A 24,450-nucleotide genomic window follows, 5' to 3' on the forward strand; every position below is an offset into this window, starting at 1 on the left:
TCTATTCCAGTACAAAGCATGTACCAGAGTCTGCTGGCTGAGATCTGTTGCAGATTGTCTCTAGGACAACTTCTAGCTGTGCTGAGTGCTTGAAGGTCAGCCTTGCTAACCAGGACATTCTTTATGTTATGCTTATCAGTTCCTGTCTCCATTCCTTGGGAACTTAAGCTGTTATCTCTAATTGTGTCTTCTTTGATTATGAGTAGCTTCTAACTGAATGAGAGTGGGTTTAGATTAGATATTAGGATGAAATTCCTTACTGTAAGGGTCCTGAGGCCCTGGCACAGGTTGCCCAGAGAAGCTGTGGCTGTCCCATCCCTGGCAGTGTTCCAGGCCAGGTTGGATGGGGCTCTGAGCAACCTGGGACAGTGGAAGGTGTCCCTGTCCATTGCAGGGGGTTGGAACTGGATGATCTGCAAGGTCCCTTCCAAGCCAGGCCATTCTATATGATACTATGAATCTGTTTTTTTCTTGGCCCAAGGATCCTTTCCTGCTTTCTGAAACTGTGTGTTCATCTGGTTTAGCAGTGGTCCCTCCAGAGAAGTCTGAATGTGTACCGTAGGAGCCGCGGTGCCTCAGGGGTTAGAAATACATGTTCATGTTCAGAGAGGGGTGGCCAACATGTCACATTTAGAGATGTGAGTAAAGTCTTAATTGTGACCCTTCAAATGGAGTAAAAATATTTGAGACACATTCAGTGTTCAGAACAGCGAATCCAGCAGCATTGCTTTCAGAGCTGGTTTCATACTTGCATTTCACTGACACTTTCTGCTCCACCATGCCCCCTTCTCTTCCTTGACTTCCCTGTCCATGATGAGGTTTGGGTGAAGCTCAGCCTTCATACGTTCTTCCCAGTGAAATGCCTTTTGCTTGTTTCCCCTGCTTTCCTTAGACATGCCCTGCAGCTGAACGTGATGGGCACGCAGCGGCTCCTCGAGCTGGCCCGGCAGATGCGGAACCTCGAGGCCTTCATCCACATCTCCACTGCCTATGCAAACTGTGTCCGGAAATGCATCGAGGAGATCATCTACCCACCCCCAGCCGAGCCCCAGAAGCTCTTCGATTTAGTAGAGTGAGTAGGAACTGCACTGCCCCTTCCAGTGCTGGCTTCCTTTCATCTGCAGTAGACCTGGGAACTGTTCACAGGGTCGAGTGGGATTTCTGTTCAGCTGTTACTGCTGTTTCTTTGTGGTTTTTTAACTACTCTGTTTTCCTGAGAGTCCAGTATTAAGTTCTGCAGGAGTGTATTTTCTGCCAGGAATGGAGTTGCTGCCTTTTGTAGCACTCAGCTCTGCTGCTGCCTTAGCAAGAGCTGATTTCTTTCATATACCTTATTTCTTTTATCTCTTCAGCTTCCCAGTGTTGTTTCCACTTCTTTCAGAAATCCTGGGTATTTGACTGGAGTTATATGGGGATGAGTAAGAAACGGGCTTTTTTAGACAGTTCAGTGTGAATCATTTAGGTTGGAAAAATCTCTGAGATAACCAAGTCCAAGCTTTGACTGATCACCACTTTGTCAATTGAAGTAGAGCATGGAGTGCCATGTACTGTTGGGTTTTGAACACTTACAGGTTTGGTGACTCTACCATGTGCTTGGGAAACTCCTTCCAATGCCTGGCAACCTTTTTCAGTGAAGAAAATCTTCCTGATTTCCACCTGAACCTCTCCTGTCACAGCATGAGGCTATGTCCTCTCAACCTGGACAGGAATACAGAGCTTTGATGAAACAACAAAGAAAGCTTGGTTAACTGAATTTACCAAAATAAAGAATAATTAGAAAGAGTAGCAAAATCAGCTGATAAAAGCCCCAGGAGACATTCTCCTTAAAAGAATTTTCCCACAACTGTTAATGTATTTTCATTAATTTTCTAGTGGGTAATATAAGCAACTTATCTGTGATCTAAATCTAAAGAGCTGGTATAAAATATTTATTCTTCTTGATTTAGGGTAATGGAAGATAAAATTTATTAATGTCCACTAAGAGAACTGATTTTTTTTTTCATTTTTTTAAATAAAAGTAAAGTTTGTCTTAAGAAATAATTTAACTAAGCACTAGTCCAGAAAAGTTAGTACAAACTATTTTTTCTATTTTAATTTCTCTAGTAGCCCATATTCTTGGATACATTTACTTCTAGCTAGTAGTCATCTATCATTTATCATTTATTCAGTAAGTGGAGCATGATAAAAACTTGAGAAATGTCTTAGTGCATTAGAGGAATGGGTTCCCTGGCCCAGTACCTTGCCCTCAAGAGTGTCACTGAGAGATGCTATTTAGGATAACTTCACCAGCCTGGATACTCCTTTCTGTTCCCCTCACAGAAACCTGAAGAATCTCAGCCTTTTTACTGTCTCCTCATGTGCTGATGTTAGTTGTCCTTCCTCTTTACCTGTTCTTTACTCCCACCCTGAGGTGTGGGGGCCAGTCAGAACTCCATGCAGTATGCAAGATGTGGTCACTCAAAGTTTTATTTAAATAGCTTCAGAATGACACCACTGGTCTCATTCTCAGTACCTGATGGTGGACAGCATTTAATTGAATTTTTTTTTGTCTGCTGTTACTCACTGGACATGGAAGTTTCAGAGCTGTCAGCTGTGATTCAAGAGCTTTTGCTGAGCTACAGTTGCCAGTTCTGAGCTCAGCAACCTCTAACAGCACTTCTAATAGACTACTTTTCCCTAAAAGTAAAGCTGCTCAGTCATCTTTTTGCCCACTGGCTCAGTTGTAAGTCCTTTGGCATTCATCAGTGTCAAGGCTACGTTTCACTGTCCCAAAAAGCTTACCATCACTTGCAAGTCCAATGCTGATGGCTCAGATTAAAAAAAAGACTGCAGCGCTAGTCACTAGCAGAAGTCTGATTACTAGTCAGAAGGGAGAGAAGTGGAGAAGGGCTTGGCCACCTCAGAGGTTGCTACTTGAGCTGCTTCATATAAAACACTAAGAATTTATGTATCATAGCTTGAAAATGCAGCAGAGAGCATGACATTTGAGATGCACCTTTAATATTTGCCATGTATGTGAAAGAAATGGTGTGTGGATATCAGGGTACAGAAGGTTTCAGAGAGGAGAGTATCAGGTATCAGAATTTTACCTTCAAAGGGGAGGGAGGGGAAGCAGACAAGGAAATACAAACTACCTTCAAAAATGGAGAGAAATACAGATTTTGTTTTGCATCAGCCAGCTCTGGAGAATTCCCTTCACAGCCATCCCTTGTCTTAAGGTGCTGCTCTGCAAGTTATTTAAGAGGGATAATTGAACAACTGAATGCAGCAACATCCACTTAACAATGCTTTTGGCCATGAACTTGATATATGCTTGTGATTACTTATTCACTTGAAATCTCAAGGAGGACTCCCAGCTGGGTGGTTTTTCTGCTCTTATCCTCCTGTTACATCTTGCTGTTTCAATATTCTGATATTTAACCTGCAAGTAAACTTTGAGGCTTAAGCTGTGTAAACCAAAAGTCACACTTCTAAGTGCTGCCAGGCCAACAGGGGAAACATATAATCTGCTGCATCAAGCATGGTTTGCCTTAATCTAAAGCTGAAGGAAATCAGCTTTGAAGGGTGTGCTGAGGTAAGGAACACAGCACACAGCAAAGTCTTGGGTGAAGCTGTGGGTTATTGCAGGAAATACAGATCCATCATTGCTTACAAGTAAGAGTTAACACAGAAAGTTGTGTTTTTCCTGAGGCAGAGTAATTTGGTGCATATAATGGAGAAGTTATTAATTGTTTAATTTGCATTGTTTGCTAGGAAGGGGCAAATGCAGCATTGAGGAGAAGCAGAAGCTTTTGTAAATTAGCATTCCAGAAGCTTCCGAGCGGGTCACAGAGCAGTTCTCCTTGCTGAAGTGCCAACTAAGCTTCCCTGATGGGAATGTTGGTCAATCAAATCACCTGGCAGGCTGATGCCCTTGGGACAGGTCCTCAGGTAATGCAGAGACCTCTCTGGAAGGATGAGGGCAAGGGGAAGTTGCCTCTACTTGTACTTCTACACCTGTCTTTGCTTTGTGAGAATGCAAACCTGCAGTGCACTATTATGAAAATAAAAATTAAAAAAAAAAATGGAAAAATACTTGCACACAGCTTAACCAGAGTTCCCAAATGAACTTAGTCTTCCTCCAGGCTCTGCAGAAATAGCCATCTCCCTTTTGTAGGCTGGCAATTAGCTACTCTGCAGATTCAAACAATAGCAGTTTAGCTGAGACCCTGAGGTTCAGTGGCTGCCTAAGCGGCTTTGCAAAGTATGTCAATATTATGTGCTTCTTGTAACCTCTGCGTAGTTCATATTTTATGTTCAAATGCTTTCTTCTGCCTTGTTTCTGCAGCTTGGGACCAGGCTTGCCAAGGAATGTGTTTGTGCCTCCATAGGGCTTTTTTATTTAAAGAAAAAAATCCTGTATACTACAAATTGTCTGATTTTTAACGCATTCCAAAACTGAGAGATTTGCTGCATCCAATCCTCCCCTGTGAATCAGTGCTTTCTCATACAACAGTTTCCAATCTGTGCCCAATGAGAGCCATCTGAAAAGTGCTGTGCCACCTGAGCCCACATGTCTTTGAAGGGCTGACAGGATCAAGCAATTTTTCAGGTGTGACAGTCAGCATTGTATTTCTCTCCCCTTGACCTCTGCCTTTTTCTGAAATTCAAGACAAGGAGGGGTGAAGTGAGGATCTGCAGGAAGCAGTATCCTTGCAATGCCCCTGGGAAGAGTCCACCCCTTCAGACTGAACTGTAAGTCCGTTGACTTAATTACAAATTGGATTATAGGAGCTAATCTTCGATTCTGTGGTGTAACACCAGGCTGCTGAGAGCCTGTCAGAGACTGGCAGCAAGGGCTTTGGAAGCACAGCCAGTTCTTGTCCTTTAGACCCAGATGCTGGCAGGACCTGTGAGGTCCTGGTGCTGTGCCAGGGAAGAGCCTTTGGGCATTAGGCCCTTCCTGCAGCTCCATGGTGGTAAGGGCTGCTTTTTAAAAACTATCTGCATAACTGCTTCTGATGGATTAAGTACTTTAATATCTTCATAAAATAAAAAAAAACAACTCGGCTGAGTTCTTTTGGGGTTTTCTGGTGGTTTGATTTTGGTTGGTTTTTTTTTTTGAACACCAGTGGTTTTGTGTGTGAACAAACCTGTGGAAAGCCTGCTAGAAGGAGCATCTAACACTGCAAATGGTGGAAATCCACTGTTGGAATAATATCCTGTAGGATGTTGTTCCAGCTTTTGAGACCTTTGTGTTGTTACATGACTTGCTAACTCTAGGTTACCTGGAATATCCAGAAACGTATTTGGGAGTATATAGGGACTGTGTTGGCTAAGGATGAGCACTGCCTAGTGGGATTCCTAGCTGGGAGATCTCCATCAGGCTGTAGACCATGGCAGTATTTATGTTACAGATTGCAGTGAAGCATTAACCCTGCAAGAGATCACTCTGAAGTGAGTTTGTAGAGGTACCTGAATTGTAGCATGACACTCACCAGGGTATTTTTTTTGCACTTTGAATACAAAAGTAACCTTCTCCCACAGAGCTGTTTTAAATCCAAACCTAAAATAGCTTTGACTGGCTTATCCTCTGTTTCAGGTGAGGATTCCTGTCCCACTGGTCTGTTTTGCCCGAGTCTTTTTCTCTCCCTGCATGGTGGATGATGATGTTCTCCTTGTTTCCTGTAGGTGGTTGGATGAATCCATCATTCAAGACATCACACCTAAGCTGCTTGGGGAGTGGCCCAACACCTACACCTACACCAAAGCCTTGTCAGAGTACCTGATTCAGCAAGAGAAAGGAAACTTGAACATTGCTATCATCAGGCCATCCATCGTGGGAGCCAGCTGGCATGAGCCTTTCCCAGTAAGCATGAATACACAATTTCCTACTAAGAGTGTTTGGATGCAGCTGGAGCTGTGGTATTGTCAGGAATCTGTCCCTCCTTGTAGCAGGGTCTTGACAAACAGGTGTCCAGTTCATAGGGAAATGTGAGGAAGGGGTGGAGATCCTGTGCTGGAGTAGAACATCAAGCCTTCTTCAGCATCTTCAGGAAGAACTCCTTTGAAAATACCACATTTAAGCAATAATAACAAGAGCTGGGATAGTTATGGTGCAGAATTCTAGGCTTGCAGTTGATTGTCCATTCAGGCACACCAGGGGAGTTTCTGTGCTCAAAATGTGGGATCTGAGGGTCAGTCATACTCCTGGTGCATTCTGGTTGAAGTACAAATGTCAGGCACTCAGTAATTAAATGCAGCTGTACTATGGAATGAGATCATTCATTAAGCTAAATATACTAATAGGAATAACATGCCCTAACATTGCAGCCAAATTGGAAAGGCAGCACAAAGTCACCTTTGGCTTTTATGCAGCCTGAAGTGTGCCAGAGATGGCTGAGATACAGCCAAGGCTCTGAGCCAAGCTCCCCATCTTGGAAAGACAGAGAGCTCTGTTTGGTGTCACAACCTGTTTCGGGTCAAACAGCTCATCACTGCTCTGAACTCCAGCTCCCACAAGTGGTAGCTTCCCTGACCTTAAGTAGGGTAGGATTCAAAAGGAGTGGTGTGGTTTGGTTTAGTTTGGGGTTTTTTTTCTTCCTTGCTTTAGAAATTAGCTGCAGTGACCAAATCACTCTTGGTGACGGCTTCATGTTGTCTGTCAAGGTAAGTATCACGCCAGCTGTTTGCAGTAAATGTGGCAGCACCAAGACACTGTGGTGGTTAAAAGCAAACTTTATTCCTGACACCAGGGAATAGGAAAGAAGTGGCTTATAAGAACAAACTTCGATTCTGTTGTTGATGAGTAAACTGCAGGCAATGCATCCCCTGGTACTGGTTGGCATCCTGGCAGCTGTCCCAGACGGGCTGGCATCCCATCTAAACTGGTGTCTCCTTCCTTCTTTGTCTACACCACACCATTGTCATCATTTAGAAGACTGTGTAAGCAGTACATCATTGAAAGGAACACTAATCATTCTTCTTTTCCACAGGGTTGGATTGACAACTTCAACGGGACTAGTGGAATATTTATTGCGGTATGTCTGGTTACTATTTAAGCTCCCCTTGAAGCAGCTTGCGTTACTAAAATAGCAATTCTGATGTTACTCTACAGCCCCACTTAGAAACTGTGTGCAGTAAAGGACCACAGGAATTTTCTGAATTTGGGAGAAATTGTCACACACTTGCCACACATTTATCAGCTGGTAGAGCCCAGAGGATGATCTCTTTGTACTGAACCCTTAAAAGGACATTGAGAAAGTATTCATGTTGCTGGTTCACTAAAATGTGAATTGCAGTTCCTAAAAGCTCTGAAAAAATTAAAGGTTTGGACACGTTTGGCCAGATTTTCAAAGAAAAGGCAAAAGATATTTCTTTGAAATGAGGGTAATTCACGGGTGTCACATCTTGAATCTTTTAACACAGCTTCATTTTCCAGGCCAGGTTACCACACTGACAATATGAGGCAGCAGTGTGTATCCTTCCATTTGTCTCTTTGTGTATTGTTTTGAAATCCTCTGCTGTAACTTGTTATCCCTCCACGTTACCAAAGATTCTGGTCCCATTTGCCACTGCTCTGTAGAGGATTTCTCCCTGTACAGACTACACCTAAAAAAATGTATATGATTGATTCAGACACTGTCAGTCACATGGATAATCCACTATGTTTTTTCCTAACTTGATAAAATATTCCTTGTAGGATGAAAATAATCATTACAATTAATACATGAAAAAAATGAAGTTGCATACCTTTTCTACTTCCTTATAATTTTTTTATTCTGAACTAAAATCACTGCCTTAGGTCTCTCTGTCAATCCGTAATGCTGTATAGCTCTGGGCAGATATTTATGTTCATATATGAGTTGTCCAACTTCATTAATTTGTTAAAACTATGTTCTAATCAGCCTGGTGGAGTGTATAAAAGGATTAGAGGTCTGCAGTCATAGGAGAGCAGAATAAAATCCAAATATATCTGAAGTAGAGCACAAACAGAAACTGTTAGACTTGTGGAATGCATAGGACAAATAAAGCTTTCATCTGAACCCCATCTATACACTTCAGAGGCATTCCATTTTTGTTCACAAATTATTGGCTTCTAATCATGTCACAGTTTCTTTAATAAAAGCCTTCTATTCCTTGGTGACAACTCAAGAAGCTTTTACTGCCCCTCTGCTCTAGTCCCAGCATCTTGTGCTGTTTTCTGGGTTCTTTAATGATGTTATCAAGATCAAGGAATGTTTTGCAATTCCTTAATTTTGCAGATGCATGTCTTAGATTTTCATGTGTCGTGTTCTAACTTCCGTAATGACACAAATTTTATTTTGGGTTTTGATTTGTTTGTTGTTGTTGTTTTGGTTTGGGTTTTGATTTGTGTGAGGTTTTTTTTAATCATAACTTTTGATGATGCCTGTCACAAAATTTATCCAGGACTGGTTTGCAAGAAATATTGGGCCAGGTTTTGTATGCAGATGCAGCCTGTATCTTTAGATCCAAGTTGGCTCCATGGAAAGCAAAGATTATGAGATTCTAGAGAAAGAGCTTTTCTGTATATCTCAAAGACTAGACTTGCACTGAGATTTGAAAAAGAGGTGGAATTTTTTGGTCCAGGTTTGAAACTTTGATGCTTCTCAGTATAGTCGATAAGGAGACAATAAAATTTGTGTCATCTATACTGAGCTATTGGGTGCTGAAATACAGTCTGTAACTACACTGAGAGTTGGCCAACAAGGATGCAGGATGTAGAGATAGAGTTTTTTGGAATGTTTTCTGGAAGGCAAAAGTGTTCATTATTAGGAACCCAAGAGACTTTTTTCTTCTGAAGGAGGGGAATTAAATGCATGAATGAATGTGCTTGAATGTGGTGAGTTGTTTGAAAATGAACCCTTAAAGGTCTGAGGGATGCATCAGTTTGATTACCTGAATGTTGTGTCAGTACAAGCAGCTCTCCTGGCCAAATGTATTTTAACCTGTGATCATTAGATGAGTAGCTTTATTTGCTTTAATTAAATGTTGAAAAACGCAAAAGGGAAGTGGTTTAGGTGGTTTGGTTTTGTGCATTTGAAGTATCCCTCCAGACCAAAATACTCACTTTCAACTTCTAACCAAGCTCATTCTATATGGAGAACATCCCCCAGATTCAGGTTTGGTTCAGATGATCTTTGATGTCACTTGGGCAGAATCTGGTCTCCAAATCTTGCAAAGCCTTTTTCCTCAGTTGCAGTGTTTGAGTCTGATCATTTCATTCCATAAACAGACACAATTCTTTTAAATATTCATGAAATATGGGAGTCCAAATTGGTTTTGATAATCTAATTATGTTTCTTTTGCCTACAGTTGCTCCAGCTGCTGTGGGGAGCTGTGTTTGTTGATTGAGGAACAAAATGAAATTAATTATATTTCCGCTGGAGTGTAATTAAGGCATTTTGTCTCCCCATTCCCTATTACATGCAGAGACCTTCCTCCCTGCAAGGCAGTGAAGCTGTAGGGCACAACTTGCTTAATTTGTGGTCTGGACAGTGACTGGCCCCAAAGTGCCTCAGCTGAGAGGCTGTCCAGAAACATCAGACTCTGACCAGGAAATTATTTTGGAGGCTTCACTTTGCAGTAGCTTCTATTTCACTAAAGAGAAAAATGTCAGCATCTATAAGTAAAACCCAAGCCATACCTGATGGAAGTACCACTGAACCATTTTTGATGTAAAAAGTAACCTAAAAAAATTAAATCCCAAACCTTTATTGAGTACAAAATGTAGGAAATTTCAAAATTATTCATGTATGTATGACCATCACATGCTTCTCTGAACACATTTTGCAGCAGATCCATCAAACATCCTCATTCTGAAGACCTCAGAAAGGTCTTCAGTGTGAAAATGTGATAGTTGATCACACAGTGGTCTCTAGTGGGCATGTGCTCATAGCAGTGGAAAATTCAGAGCTGAGCTTGGTTGCCTCCTTTGTTTCTTTATGACTTTTTCCCACCCTTGAAAAAACACTGTAGTAAGAACCCAGAGAAAATCATAGTGATATTGCAAGTTGAAGTCTTACTGTCTGAGGCTTAACCATAGCTCAGGAGAGCAGAATTCAGTGCATGGCACAGGTTTGAGGAGAATGGAGTGAGCCAAGTGGGGAATCTTGCACTGTTGTCTATGTTAGAGTCTGTGATCCCTCTGCCAGATGCACCAAGGATGAGATGGGACTGCTCAGGTGTCCTAGTTCCTGAAAATTAAATCAGTCAGGAGTGGTATTCCATTGCTTGCAAGATGTGAGATGCAACAAACACATCTGTTTGTAGAAGGCGAAAGGAGGGAAAGAACAGCTACCAAATGGCCCCAAAAGAGAAGCACCTCCCACAGAGGGGACACAGTGTCCCTTAAAATCCACCGATAGCCACTAGACAATGGCATGTCCTTTACAAGTTAATAGCAAGTCTTTAATACTTTTTTAATGACTTTTTTTCTCTCCTCAGATTTCAGACAAGGGGTTTTCCACAACTAGGCACTTCCTGTTTAGTTGCTGTAGAAAAATGTAATCTCATTTATTATGAAATCTCTGAAAACAGAGATTGTATGAAAATAATTTAAGAAAAGCTATAACATTTCCTTTGCCCTAACTTTTAAATATTGATGGATCTGTAGCAGATGTTGTTTTGCTTCTTCACTCAGTCCTTTTCTCTGCTTTTGCACGGATCTAAATTACAAGAGGTTTTATTCCTTATTGCTTCACCAGCACTTTTATCCTCTCAGCTTTTTCCCTGGCTCCTCAGCTTCATTGCATTGTTTCCCACATGAGAAATAACTTGATTACAGCCTTGACTCTGCCATGTGGGGTTTAATCTCTTTCTGTGGTGTGTTCAGCCCTCGTCCATGACACACCAAGTAAGGTTCCTTCACCCCATTTCACCCCCACGTTTCTGTATTTTGCCTTGTCCTCTCTGATCCAGTCTGCCGTGCTGTTGCCATGGCAGACTGTGGAACCTCCAAAGCCTGACTGGTCATCATGGAAACCCCTTGATAAGCAGTCAGGTTAAATCTATATATTCTGGAGAGCCTGATCCCCTGAAAAATGTATTTCCAACCAAAGCAAGGTGAATTTTTTTTCTTCTTGCCTATTTCTTCTTTTTTGTTGTCAGTACTTTGTATTTGCACTGATTCCTTTTAGTGAGTTTTGGTGAGTGATGTGCCCTTCAAGGCCAGGGCCATCCTTTGCATCTTTGTGCTTAAAAGACAGCATTGGAAAAGAGAATGTGAATACATCCAAGGGAAAGGTAGTCAACTTTTTAAAAATTTTACTGGTGTCATTTCCAAAGCGACTGCAGTCTCTGATATACACTCAGACCTTTGTCTGCCTGTGTCATTTAAGAAAAAGTAACTTTCAGGCATCACTGGGAACTTCACAGCAGCAAGTTCAGATAAATTTCTTTCCCTGGGTGTTTCTTCCATATTGAGCTAAATTAAGAGTCCCAGCTTTTCTTGTTGTACACAGTACAGACATCATCATGTTTCCAGGCATCCTCTGAAAATGCAGGACAGTGGGATCTACACAAGATCCATCTTCGTTGTCACAGAAACCAAATAATCTGCAGCAGAAAAAAACTTGCTACGGTGCTGGCTGGTGCCCAGTGTACGCGGCTGGAGTCCTGCCAGTTAAATGTCAGCCCAGCCTGAAGTGGGTGACTGTTTCCCTGTCTCCCTGTGTCCCACAGGCAGGCAAAGGGATCCTGCGAACCGTCATCGCCAACAACGAAGCGGTGGCAGACATGATTCCTGTCGACGTCGCCATCAACCTGACTCTGGCAGCCGGGTGGTACACAGCAGTGCACAGGTGGGAGGGTATCCCTCTTCCTAGCATTCCTCTTTGGCCACGCACCTGGAATATTTGCTCCCTGCACTTTAAAGGGAACCAGGAGCTGATTAAAACCCAGTGCAAGAGGCTGGTTGATTGATTTTCTGGTTGATGTTTTCTCCCTGGGGGGGTGGGCAAGGACTGAGAGTGTAGAAGACACAGTGAAGGCAGGGTTTAGAGGTAGGAAATCTCTACAGCTATAGGTGAGACCTGTTCCTTACCTCTCGGAAGTCACTCTTCTGAAGGCCAAGAGCTTTGCAGCAGTGGATTTTTGGGCCTCCTTTTCACGGAGTTGCTTTTCAAGTGTCTTCTGGAGTTTTCTTGGTAAAAATGCTCTGTGTGTTTTCCTTGGGAAACACTGCACAATATAAATATATTATGGGCTTATAGGTTATATGATATAAAAAATCTCCCTTCTTTGCATTGTTGAGAAGAGTATGTAGAAGTGATATTAAGGATTTAAGGTCTTTTCCTGTGAACCTCTGGCATGGCCTTTAATCATTAGGTAGGAATACAGAGAATAAACCACATTAATTATTCTGGAGTTTTATGCAACTCTTGAGAAATCAAACCCAGGCAAATAAAAGGCAGAAGTGTCTTACTCTGAAAGACAGAGTATGCCCTCTGAGCTGAGGGTAGACCTACATCCAGTAAGCTAAATTTGGATCCTAAAAGTACCTTGAAGAGCAGCTCGCCAGCTTTCTCCTCAGAGCATTATTAAGAAATCCACCAAATTAAAATTGTGCAGTTTTCAAGTGTATAGTAAGAAAAATGGTGTATTGATGTCATCACTTGACACCCTTGGCAAGGCAAGCTTAGGTCAAGAAAACTGTTTAATTCTTGACTTGAAGAATTGAAGGAAGTTGAAGGAAGAAATAAAACCAGTATGATCCATGTTTAGTTCCACACCAAAAAAATACAAACTTCGGGAATTTTCTTGAAATTTACTGATTCTTTAATCCCTTCCTAAGAAACTGAGTTTTTCCTCACATCTCAAATAATACTTCTTTCTGTTTTCCAGACCAAAAAACCTGTTGGTGTACAACTGCACAACAGGGGGAATCAACCCTTTCTTCTGGGGAGAAATGGGTAAGGTCTCATTTAAATGGAGAAATCTGTAGTGTTCCTTACGCTTTGAAAAATTGGTTTCCACAGTTTAGATGGCATTCAACGTCTGCCCATTCAAACTGCATTTTGGGGACCCAGCTGCAGTGGGTGAGGGTCCTGTGAGGCAAAGGAAAAAGACTTCAAAACCAAACCATTCTAGGATTCTGTGATATTACGCAAGTGAAATGTTTTTTCTTGCCCATCAGAAAATTCTGAACAGAAATAACTTGAGGAGGAAAACATTGAGATGACACGTGAGCTTCAAGAACAGTTCGAATATCATCATGAGTTTTGTGGGAAAAAAAAATAAATTATTTGCATGGATGAGTTTTCTTCAAGTGGATATATTTCCAAGGCAGGGGTGAAAGAAAGGGAGGCAGATCCTGACACCCTTGCAGAGAAAAACTCATGCTGAAGCCAAGCAGCAGGATTTGTCTCAGCTGTGTACTGTGAAATGCTGTGTACAGTTAATACTTTCATGGACAGATGTACTGGGCCTGGTTTACTTTCTGTTACCCCTGCATTTATATCTCTGTGTTTTAAATACAGGATGCTGGCTACTCCAACTCTCAGCCTTTGCTTTGCTTTTCCCCTTGTATTATTTACAAGGCAAACTAAGTCAGCAGAGAATGAGACCATAATTGCATTTCCAGAGTAAGTGTCTCAACCATGATATTTGGTCATGTAGCCTAGCAGGGAAGAGGTTTCAGCAGCTGGCTGAGTGCTAAGGATGTCACACCAAGTTCCTGGCTATTTTTTTCTTTTTTTTTTTTTTCCTTTTTTCTTTCTTTTTTAATGGGAAATAAAATACTGTGATTAGTCACAGACCTTCTGTGGCTCTTTCACAGAAGTGAATGCAAAGCTCTTCACAGACTGTGACTTCAGCAAAAGCCACCATAGTACCACTTTCTGAGGTTTGCCTTTCTTAACCCTTTTTCAGTGTAAATTTACTGATGAAAACAGCAATATATTAGTGCATTGTCATTTGTTTTATTCAGCATTTTATTCATTCCTCCTTTTATTCTGTTCCTCTGCTTCTAACTGTGGATTTAACCATGAAATCATCTGGTTGCAGCAGCAGCAGCAGCTTTCCTGAGCACCTTAGCTGTGTGGTGGATCTGAAGACAAAACTTACTCCTTGGGTGACACTATGAAGCTCTTTCTACCACATGTTGTAGCCACAGTTATCCTGAGGACAGCATGCTGCAGAGAATTAGGATGGAGTATTAAAGTGCAAAATTTTGCCTTTAAAGATGTTGCATGGCTGAAGAATGAGTTTGGCCAAGATTCACTGCATCATGGTGTTATGACTGGAGCCATCCAGTCTGAATCCTCAATTCAGTCTCCTACCATTTTCTTTTTGGGAAACAGACATAATTCTGTTCAAGGAGTCAGGGTGTGTGACTGGTCATCGAGGTAGAAGGTCCTGAGTGTCTGGAAGCTGCTGAGAAAGCAGGGAGGGGGATGGGAGTCACCTGGCATTGAGCATTTATGGGGTTTGCAGAGGGAAGGGCCTGAGTTACCTGGTTAGGCCAGATGACACCAGGACCTGCTCTAGGAGTGACAGGTGGACACAAGGGAGTAGAGATTTTTCAAGAGGAGAAAGATCGAACAGAGAAATTGAGGCTGGATTAGGCTGAGGATACTGAGGGTTGGGAACAGAAGTGACTGAGATGGTGATGCTTTGAGTACACTTTGATGAGCTTGGAGGGAGGGAGGGAGGGAGGAGAAAGATCTAGAAGAGAATTTATGCTTAAACATCCATTGCAAGGCAAGTAATTCTAAAGCTCCTCAGACACAAACTCTTAGTATTAAAAGGTACCTTAACTGATTTCTTTCTTTTCCAAATAATGCTATGCCTTGCAGTTTTTCTTTTCTCTTACTTTCTCATTACTTGCCCTGATGTTACAAAGATGTGGTCAAACAACTAAATTTTTATCTGAAAAAGCATATTCTGCTTTGCTGCAATGTGAATCTGGTTAGTCTGACTTTGTGAAGTACATTTTACAGTTTCTCCTCAAAACTAAACCTTAAAACAGGTTGGAAAATGATGTTCAACATGGCAAAAATAAAGTTCAGTTTATTCTTGACAGTCTACCTGGGTGAGACCTGTGTCTTATTCTCCCCCTGCAGAACCTGCCTTTGAGTTGTAAGGTTTGCTGCTGCATTTTTGTGTTGAGGTTGGAGGGAAAGACTACCCACCCACTAAGTCATTGCAGTAGCTCCTAGAGGTGGCAAATTTCTGGTTTGGGGTTCTTAGTAGTACAGCAAAAGTCACTACTTGAAGTGGAATAATGAGCTGACCACAAGCTCCGGAGAGCCTTGTCTGAATGTTACAATTGGAATCTACTTATCTGAGAATGATCTGGATGTTTCTCGTGGCTTGCAAATTCTCATCTGATTTTCTGTTTGTAACATAAGCTTAGAGACTAAACTATAATATGAGCACAGATTGATGTCTTTAACTATCAAATCAGTTTTTTAGAAAGTGAAAAAAGCCCAAATATTCTTCTTTCTTGAGCTTGCTGGTGCTCAGGGATAGGAGCACCATCTGTTTATCAATCCCTAGGATGATAGTCTTACACTCAACTATTACAGTTCTATTAAGCCTCTGCAATATGCAAATGCCCCAGATACGGACATCTAGGTCTCACTTTGTGGCACTGTGCCATTGCCAGAGCTCAGAATCAGACCCTGCCTATTTTGTGCCTTAATATGAAAACAGAAGGGACGATTCCCACCCTATCATTTGTTTTTGAGTTAAGAATGCAAGACAGTTTGCTGCCTTAGAGCATCCAGAGGTCTTCTGAAAACAGGCAGGCCTTTGGTGGCATGGGTCAGATGTGGTTTGAAATGATATAATGAAGTCTTTCTAAAGCTATCACCCTGTGTAAGCAACAGACTAACTCAGACATCATCCCTTTGGAAAATCTGATAGAAAAATTTAAATCTAAAATTTAAATAAATAAATTTAAATAAAATTTTATTTTATGTAGCAGATCAAAGTCTGCTTTCAGTGATCTAAAGAAATGTTGGCACTTACCAATTTCTTTTACATCTGCTGCCTGCTTTTCCTCCTTCGTGTTTTGGTGCTTTGACAAGGAGGTTTTTGTCTGCCATTGTTAAGTATGAAGCAGGATTGGGTTTCAAACAGGCAATAGATGGAGTCATCAATTTTCATGGCAGATGGGACAACCCGGTCCAAGCTCTGGTGACAGTTCAGAGAGCTGTGGGCTGGAGGTGTGAAGCACAACAGCTTTGGCCGTGCTACACTGTGGTTCCAGTGCAGCTGGAAGTGAGTGATAGCCAGTGAAAAATGTGTGTTCCCTTGCAGGGCAGTACGTCATGTCCACGTTCAAAAGGAACCCCCTGGAGCAGGCTTTCCGGACACCCAACGCTCACATGACCTCCAGCTACTTGATAAACCAGTACTGGATCACTGTCAGCCACAAGGCACCTGCCATCCTCTATGACCTGTATATGAGGCTCACAGGGAGAAAGCCCAGGTAAGGAATGGTGTCCTCAGTCTCCTGCATGCCTGCCACTCCTGTGTAGAGCAGAGCTTGCACTAGTAGTGAGAACTGCAGTACTTGCGCTTCTTCCTGTCTCCTTGTCTTGAGGAAAATGAGGAAAATGCATGGCTGTAGCTAAGCACAGCCTAGGGCTCCCCTGCTTCTTGCCACCTGGAGAACAGCATATCTTTTGAACTCAGTTTTACACACTTCAAAGCTTCCCAAGGCAGAGGAGGGCTGGTAGTCTTGTCTTCTCTATATCCAGATCTCCATCACTTCAGCTTGCCAGTGGGATCACCCCTTTCTGGCATGGGCTTGCATAAGGACTTCAGACTGGCGAGGTTTAGAACGTACCAGCTAATGCATTTTTTCCCCCGTAAATCAGATGTCTAAGTAGCTGTTTCCAGCCCTGGCATGAAATCTAGGAAGCAGTTGTTTCTTAGTGTGATTAAATTCTAATTGTATTTGGGAGGGCAGTTCACCATTACAGGTGGTATTTGAGCCCTGGCAGTGGTATGGCTTAGAGGAACAGCAATATCCATGTCCCATGTGGAAGGAATCCTCTTGTGAGTGACGTTACTCCAGACAATGTCCTCCTTTCCTCCCTGCCACCACATAGGAGGATTTATTATGCAATGTGAGAACAGGATGCCAGCACTGTGTTGATGTCAGATGCTCTTGTGCTCCTCTGCAGCTAGAAAGCTGGCTTCAGCTGTTTTGAAGAAATCCCTGGCATTGCTCTGATTTATCCCTGACATTCTGCTTTGGAGGCAGATTGGTCCATAAAAAGACTTTCAGTAATCTAGGAGGAAAGAATTACCTAGAAATAGAGGTAAACTGAAAATGAGGCTGGAATCTCCAATCTTTGTTGAAATGGGCAGCAGTAAGATCTTGGCACTGCCATTACAATTGACATTTCTTTTCATTAAGCTGATTGGCATAATTAACCAGTGGACACTGCCTGCAATGCTGTAGTTAAATGTCAAACAGACCCCAGCATGATCTTCTGAACTTTTAAGATTTGCAGCCTCAGCAAAGAAGGCTCACCAACAAAGCTGTGAGTTTTTCAAGTCTTCTTTTTTTTAATATAATTCTCTTTTTCTTTTTACACGCTACCTGAGCTCATCCAGGTATTACTGCAATGTGGTAGAAAGCACAGTAGCAGCCCATTGTTTCTTCTTTTCCCAGCCTCCTGAATATCAGACCTTTATGGTCTAAGGGCATTAAACCACATCAAATTTTAAAAAAAAAGAAGCCTTTTTAGGTGTAAGTTTATTTCACATAACTTTCCAGATATTGAGCAAAAGTGCCCTAAATGGTTTCCTGTGAGTGCTGCACATCCATCATGACTTAGGGCATAATGTGGTTTATACCCTTAGTAGTCTCCTGAGGCAATCCTGTCTCACCACAGGATCTGCTCATACAAGGCTCTGTATGGGAGCAAATAAAGAAATCATTGCTATAAACAGTTTCCTAGAAGGCAAAATGCATGTCTGAAGTGTGGCTACAATGAAAGCCAATACTCAGTTTATTCCTCTCAGTTCCTCCAAAGTGGAGGATGAGACTTCTGTAAGAAATATTTGCCATGTTTCTACTCAGTTGATGTTTTTCAGAAGACCTTTCTTTCATACAAACTATTAGTCAGTATTTTGAATGTGGTCACGACAACTGAGCTCAGGCAGTGGACATGAAACACTGTTTTCACACACACCTCTTCAGACCATAGAATCACAGAACTGGTTTAGGTTGAAAGGAAGCATAAAGGTTCTCTAGTTCCACCCTCCTGCATGGGCAGGGACACCTTCCACTATCCCAGGTTGCTCAGAGCCCCATCCAGCCTGGCCTGGAACACTTGCAGGGATGGGGCAGCCACAGCTTCTCTGGGCAACCTGTACCAGGGCATCACCACCCTCACAGGGAAGATTTTTTTTTCCATATACTAAAGAGTTGGTTCTCTTATCCTTTTTTTTTTTTTGCCTGTCAGTTTCCATCAGTCCTAAGCATTTTAAAGATTTTGGGGAGTCAGCTTGTGGGGCAGCTTCAGATCTTTCCAATCTAGCTGCATAATTTCTTACTCCCAAAGTCCTAAAGTATATTAAAATATTAACAACGCTTTGCCTCATGGTGCTTGCCCTACACAGGAAGATTAATCTGAAACAATTTTAAAGCAGTTCACATAAACTGCATTCAGTTCAACGTGCACATAATTATTCAGAATGAAAGTTCCTTTGATGGCCTGCTTTACTTCTAAAATGAAACCACTTTGAGGAGTGCTTGTGTAAGGTTTCAGTGCTCTTTCCAGTTCGTTTGGGTGAGCAGCACATTTCTGCTCTGAGCTGATGGACTCATTGTGTCTTTCTGTGCTGTGCTGAGTGCTTATTGCCGTGGCAGTCACGTCTGCGTGGGGAGAGGCCAGCCTGGCACCATTCTCCCCCAGGCTGCCACCTTTTATTTGTCACAGCAACTGTGTTACCCTCTGGGCAGCTCAATATTTCGCATGAAAACAGCTCTGTTCTCCATAAAAAATCAGCCTTTTAATGCTTTCTCTTGCCCTTACCCAGTCTGAGAGGACGTGGTGTCCTCTCAGAATTGACCAAACCCTGTGCATCACACTTCAAAACAACTGCCAGAGGCCCTTTTTACTCATGACCACTGGGACAACTAAAAAAATCCTGCAGGGTAGGACAGCATTATCGTCATTCGCTTCTATATAAAAAATTAGTAAGGAAAGGCCAAGACACATGAGAGGACCTGAACCTGCATTTCCCAAGTCCTTACGCAGTTATGCTTCTGAAGCAAGACAACTAAAACATGGAGCTGTTGGAGTGGGTCCAGAGGAGGGCCATAAAGATGGTCAGAGGGCTGGAGCACCTCTCCTGTGAGGACAGGTTGAGAGAGCCAGGACTGTTGAGGCTGGAGAAGAGAAGGCACATGGGAAACGCGGTAACAGTTTCTCAGTACTTAAGGCAGACCAGTGGGAAAGAAGAGGGGGGGACTCTTACCATGAAGCATAATCATAGGATGGGGGGGAGTGGTTTCAAACTAAAAGAAAGCACATTTGGATTATATACGAGGAAATTGTTCCCTGTGTGGGTGGTGAGGCCCTGGCACAGGTTTCCCAGAGAAGCTGTGGCTGCCCCATCGCTGGCAGTGTCCAAGGCCAGGTTGGATGGGGCTCTGGGCAGCCTGGGATAGTGGAAGGTGTCCCTGCCCATAGCAAGGGTTGGAACCAGATGATGTTTAAGCTCCCTTCCAACCCAAGCCACTCTGAGATTCTTTGGTTCTGTCTGAAACTGAAGTTGGATAAATGACTTCTGAGCTCACAAGTCCATACTGCGGATATGGTCGCCAAATACTGGAGCTAATGCTAAAAATCAGAGCCTTGCTTCAGTACACAACTCAGTCTTGGGAGCAGAAGAGAATTCCTGTGGCAGAGAGAGAAGTACCCACCTCGGGAACAGAAGCACTGTACCTTTGTAGTGCAGACTTCATGCTAGCTCAGATGGGCTCTTCCTTCCACAGCAGTACATGAGATAGATGCAGCTTTCTACCCTTGCTTAGGTCAGACCAGTGAGTTGGATACCAGTGTCAGACACATTTTCTCCCATGTTGGAGTCAAAAATAAAAGCTGGGTAGCTCTAGGCTCAAGAGCTTAGCTGGAGAAGTTTGGACTTGCTGAGCAAGTTCTCAGCCTAGTGAGTAGCAGGGCAGTGTTCAGGAGGAATTGCAATGTTTATTCACCTGGATTGTTGGAAACACAAACCAGCAGCTTCTACATAAGGTTAGACTTCCTGCTCACCTCTGATGCTCCTTCTTTGTTTCAGAATGATGAAGATCATCAATCGGCTGCACAAGTCTATGACACTCCTGCAGTATTTCTCCACCCAGTCCTGGAACTGGTCTTCAGATAATATGAATATGTTAATGAGTCACCTTAACACAGAGGACAAAAAGGTAAATATGCCTTGAATATGGGTTGCTAATCTCAGATTTTGTTCATCTGCAGCATTTATTTTTTGTATATTGTTGAGCTTTTAAATGATACCTAGATGATTTGAATTAATTTTAATGTGAATTTATTTGTTTATTTATTTCAGGACGTTTCAATTTTATTACAGGAGAATGTTTTCAGGTCTCTTACAACCCAGCCTATTCTGTGAAAACTTCTTCCTCTTCACAAAGCCTTTCTTTGCTCCAAGAGACAAACAGCTGCCTGAGAGCTTGCTAACAATTTGTCCAGTGTGAGCACCTAAAATGAACTGGGGTAGTTAGCTCTGCAACAAGGTTTTGTTTATGTCAAACACCAGAGTGACCCATTTCCTAGACTTCTGTTGATCTAGCTGCCAAAAGAGAATACTGAGAGTAACACTGATGCAGACGCACCTGTTGACTCAATGTCCAGTTAATTTATTTACACATAATTCTAGTGACACATTAAAACTGCATGGAGGTTTTAATTTTAATACATTTGCCTGTGTGGAATGGCAATTTGCTTCCATGATTCTGTGTGTGAGTGCGCACGCGCATTTGCACAAATACATGTATTTATGGAAGAGTTGCCACCTGAAAGATAAAGACCTGTATTTTCTGCCAGCTGGCTCTGCATTTCTGCTTGCTTTGCCCATGTCCCCAGCTGGGTAGGACATTAATCAGCAGCTGTGAAACACAGTCTGGCAGTGCTTGGGAACTCGGTGGCTTTGAGAATTTCAGAATTTCAATTTCCTTGTCAGGAACAGAGATCATTGAAGAATTGATGTTTCAAGTGAACTGGTTTTGAACTCTGGTGTTACGCTTTTGCTGTTTGTCTTTAAATCCTAGTTATACAACTTCGATGTTCGCCAGCTGCACTGGTCAGAGTACATTGAGAGCTACTGCATAGGTGCTAAGAAGTACTTACTAAATGAGGATATGGCTGGCATTCCAGCAGCAAAGCAGCATCTACGCAAGTAAGTCACACCCAGGGACAAAAAAGATAAGAGCTCCTGGCTACCCTTGGGGAAAATTAAGTCTAGCTGCGTTGCAAAATTATTATTTATTATTATTGATTAAAATGGAGATAACTTATTTCTTATCACAGCACTTTGTCAGTATTTACAAACATAGAATAAGGGAATAGTTTGCCATAGCAAGGAATCCTAAAGAAGTTCATCATTCATGGATCACTTTTAGGAGGATTATAATGACCTCAGGAATAGGCTACTGACTTGCCTCAGAACGTGGGCTGTGGTTCAGTGATGAAGTTTACCTTAAAATAAAAGGGCTCTTATAAAAATGAAACAAGCCTTGAGATTTTTAGGTGTTTTTTTCCCCTTGGTCAAGCACTGGGAAAATGAGAACTAGAGAACTGCAGAAACTTTTGCATGACAGAAAGAAGACAGGATCATTAGGATCTGAAAAATTCAGTAATACCACTGAAATTGATGCTGTAAACTAACCCAATCCCCCCAAAAAAATAAAAAATCCCTGCAGTATTGCAATAGTGAAGACCATTTATGATCATTATATCATTTCACAACACCAAATACAGGGTTTTACCCAAATAAGAGAACCTTGCTCATCAACTACTGTGAAGGTTCTCTAGCCTGTCTCAAGTCCTGTGAAGTGGGAGAAAGCCAATATATGAAACCAAAGCAGAAAGTATCGGACACAGGCTGTCCTAAAGAAGAACCTCCCCATATGACTTTGCTCTGGTTTGAAATGAGAGTACAGAACAGGAGAGAGTTCCAGTACCGCAATTCCACCTACACCATGAACTATTCACTGTGCTCCAGCTTCAGCACAGTCCTTGGCAAGACCAAGGACCTCCAGCACAGCATTTCCACTAAAACAGGAGTGGCAAAAAGCCCAAGGGCCACTTGTAAATAGGATTTATTCCTGAATTACCTGTAGGAAATGCAGGGAGCTGGTGAGCTTCTTGTTGTTTGTGTGTTTCTTGATAAGCTGCCTCTTTCCCAGGCTGAGGAACATCCGATACGCTTTCAACACCACCCTCCTCGTGATCATCTGGCGCATCTTCATCGCGAGGTCACAGATGGCTCGAAACATCTGGTACTTTGTGGTGAGCCTCTGCTACAAGTTCCTGTCCTACTTCAGGGCATCCAGCACCCTCAGGCACTGAAGCCATCCATCAGCAACCAGCCTCCTCCAGAAGGACCTCCATCTCCTCTGATCAGCAACTGTGGGCATCGGGGTCTGAAAGTAGCAGAAAAATCCACTCCCTCCAACAGCAGCTGGCATTTATTGTACACTGTTACATGCTCACCTTTTTAATTTTAACTAATGCTTTCATACATGGTGGTCTTTCTTCCACAGGACCAGGCCAATTTTTAAAGCCATAACTGAAGCTTTAGCAACAGGTGAAGCTGGGACCCCTGTAGACATCTAGAGTCTGATGTGCAAGAGTAAGGATTAATCATTGTCTTCCCATGTACTACTCCTTAGGTTACCTTAATCCCATCTTCTTCCTCAAAAGAGGCAAATTTAAAGCATGACCTTGGAAGACAAGGATGCCACCAGAGAAGACCCAGCCAAGGAAATTAACCTGTAAGAGGTCTTCCTAAAGCAGCTATTACTTCATTCTCATTTAGTGCTGAAAAAACAAGATTGCACCTTCTCAGTTTTTCTAAACTTAGGAGGAGAAAAGATCAGTCACACAAGGCCAGTGAACACAAGGAATAATTTTCAGATCTTGTATTGCTGTTGAGTACTGATGCTGTCAGGCCGTACCTGAGGACACACATAGAATTCAGGCACCTGTGTTAACTCTGCTCACTCACAAGCTGCTTTCTTACAGAGAGGTCTTCTTTTCTCCCTGTGGTTAAGGTTTCAGTCTATTAAAAAATTCCTGGTCTTGCATTTTATCACATTTGCTTGAAACATTTTTGGGGTCTTGAAAAATGCTGTATTAACTCTGAGAATGAAGAGAAGACTTCATAAAAATCAGAAGCAAAATACAGAAACCCGTCATTATTTTTGAAGTATAGGTATTTGTTTTTCCCTGCAGGAAATATTTCTCCCTGTAGCTCAAAACCAGCCTGATACTGGGCTTGCATTACAGCTAAATCACTTTGCAGTTGATCATTTCCACTAGCAAAGAAAGTGTAAAGACACACATGGAGGAAACATCACTGGGCCTGTTCGACTGCCACTCCTGTCAGGAGGAATTAAAAAGTGTGAAACTTGTTTTTCTTGAGAATAGGTTAGATGTTGGATTTAATGATCTTAAAGGTCTTTTCTGACCTAAGCAGCTCTGTGATTCTTTGACTTCTCTGTAAGAACAGTCATGCAACTGTGAAGGTAACACACTTTGTCCTGCAGTTTAAAATTTTCAGAACTTGATTTTTCAGAGTTTTTGAATTAAATTGCAATTTAGAAAGGAAGCCAAGGACCTTGCCAATGCTCATGGCTGTTGGAGATCCTTGTTTCTTATAGTGAATTGTAAATTCCTGTGGGGGCAGAGAGAGAGAGGGAGCCTTCTTGAAAGTAGCTGTTGCAACAACAGCAACAAATTTACTGTGTTGTCAGATTTTCAGTGTCAAATCTTACACTGAAATATTTTTTCTTCAGATAACACTGAACAACCACTTTTAAGATGATCAGTCTTCAACGCAGCACCCAGTTTCTCTAGTCTTGTGTCATGCCAGCTGTCTGAAAAATAATGATACACAAAAAAGCACAACAAAGTGACACAGTTGCTCTTTCGTGAGCTGAGAAGAGCAGAGAATTTGCCAACCTGGCATTCCTCAAAAATTTTACTTGGTTTTAGTAGTGAAGGTAAGAGCTATGACAGTGTAAAGAGTAAAGAGCTAATTATGACAGTGTATTTATAGCTGAGCACTTCAGACTGGTTCAGAAATCTTTCTAAAGGTTCGGGGAATTAATCTTTCTCTGTGTGTCCCAGAGGTCTGGTTCCAAGCAATTGCCAAAAGATGCCTGCAGCAGAGCCTGACCAGAAATGTGGTATCCAGGATGGCAGGGCTCTGTGTTTGTCACAAACTGCTTTTGATCTG

General features: G+C 42.2%; 1 protein-coding gene across 1 annotated transcript in view; it reads left to right on the plus strand.

Moving 5' to 3' along the window:
- FAR2 (fatty acyl-CoA reductase 2) overlaps positions 1–22,559 on the plus strand; it is a 57,784-nt gene extending 35,225 nt beyond the window's left edge. Inside the window, exons 3-11 of the mRNA XM_062490906.1 lie at positions 893–1,072; positions 5,671–5,848; positions 6,975–7,019; positions 11,683–11,801; positions 12,844–12,911; positions 16,264–16,435; positions 20,266–20,395; positions 21,260–21,387; positions 22,397–22,559. Of these exons, the coding sequence (XP_062346890.1) occupies positions 893–1,072; positions 5,671–5,848; positions 6,975–7,019; positions 11,683–11,801; positions 12,844–12,911; positions 16,264–16,435; positions 20,266–20,395; positions 21,260–21,387; positions 22,397–22,559 (1,183 nt within the window). The remainder of the gene's footprint in view (positions 1–892; positions 1,073–5,670; positions 5,849–6,974; positions 7,020–11,682; positions 11,802–12,843; positions 12,912–16,263; positions 16,436–20,265; positions 20,396–21,259; positions 21,388–22,396) is intronic.
- The last annotated feature ends 1,891 nt before the right edge of the window (positions 22,560–24,450 follow it).

Source organism: Cinclus cinclus, chromosome 4, assembly GCF_963662255.1.
Source record: "Cinclus cinclus chromosome 4, bCinCin1.1, whole genome shotgun sequence".
In the NCBI taxonomy this organism is placed as follows: domain Eukaryota; kingdom Metazoa; phylum Chordata; class Aves; order Passeriformes; family Cinclidae; genus Cinclus; species Cinclus cinclus.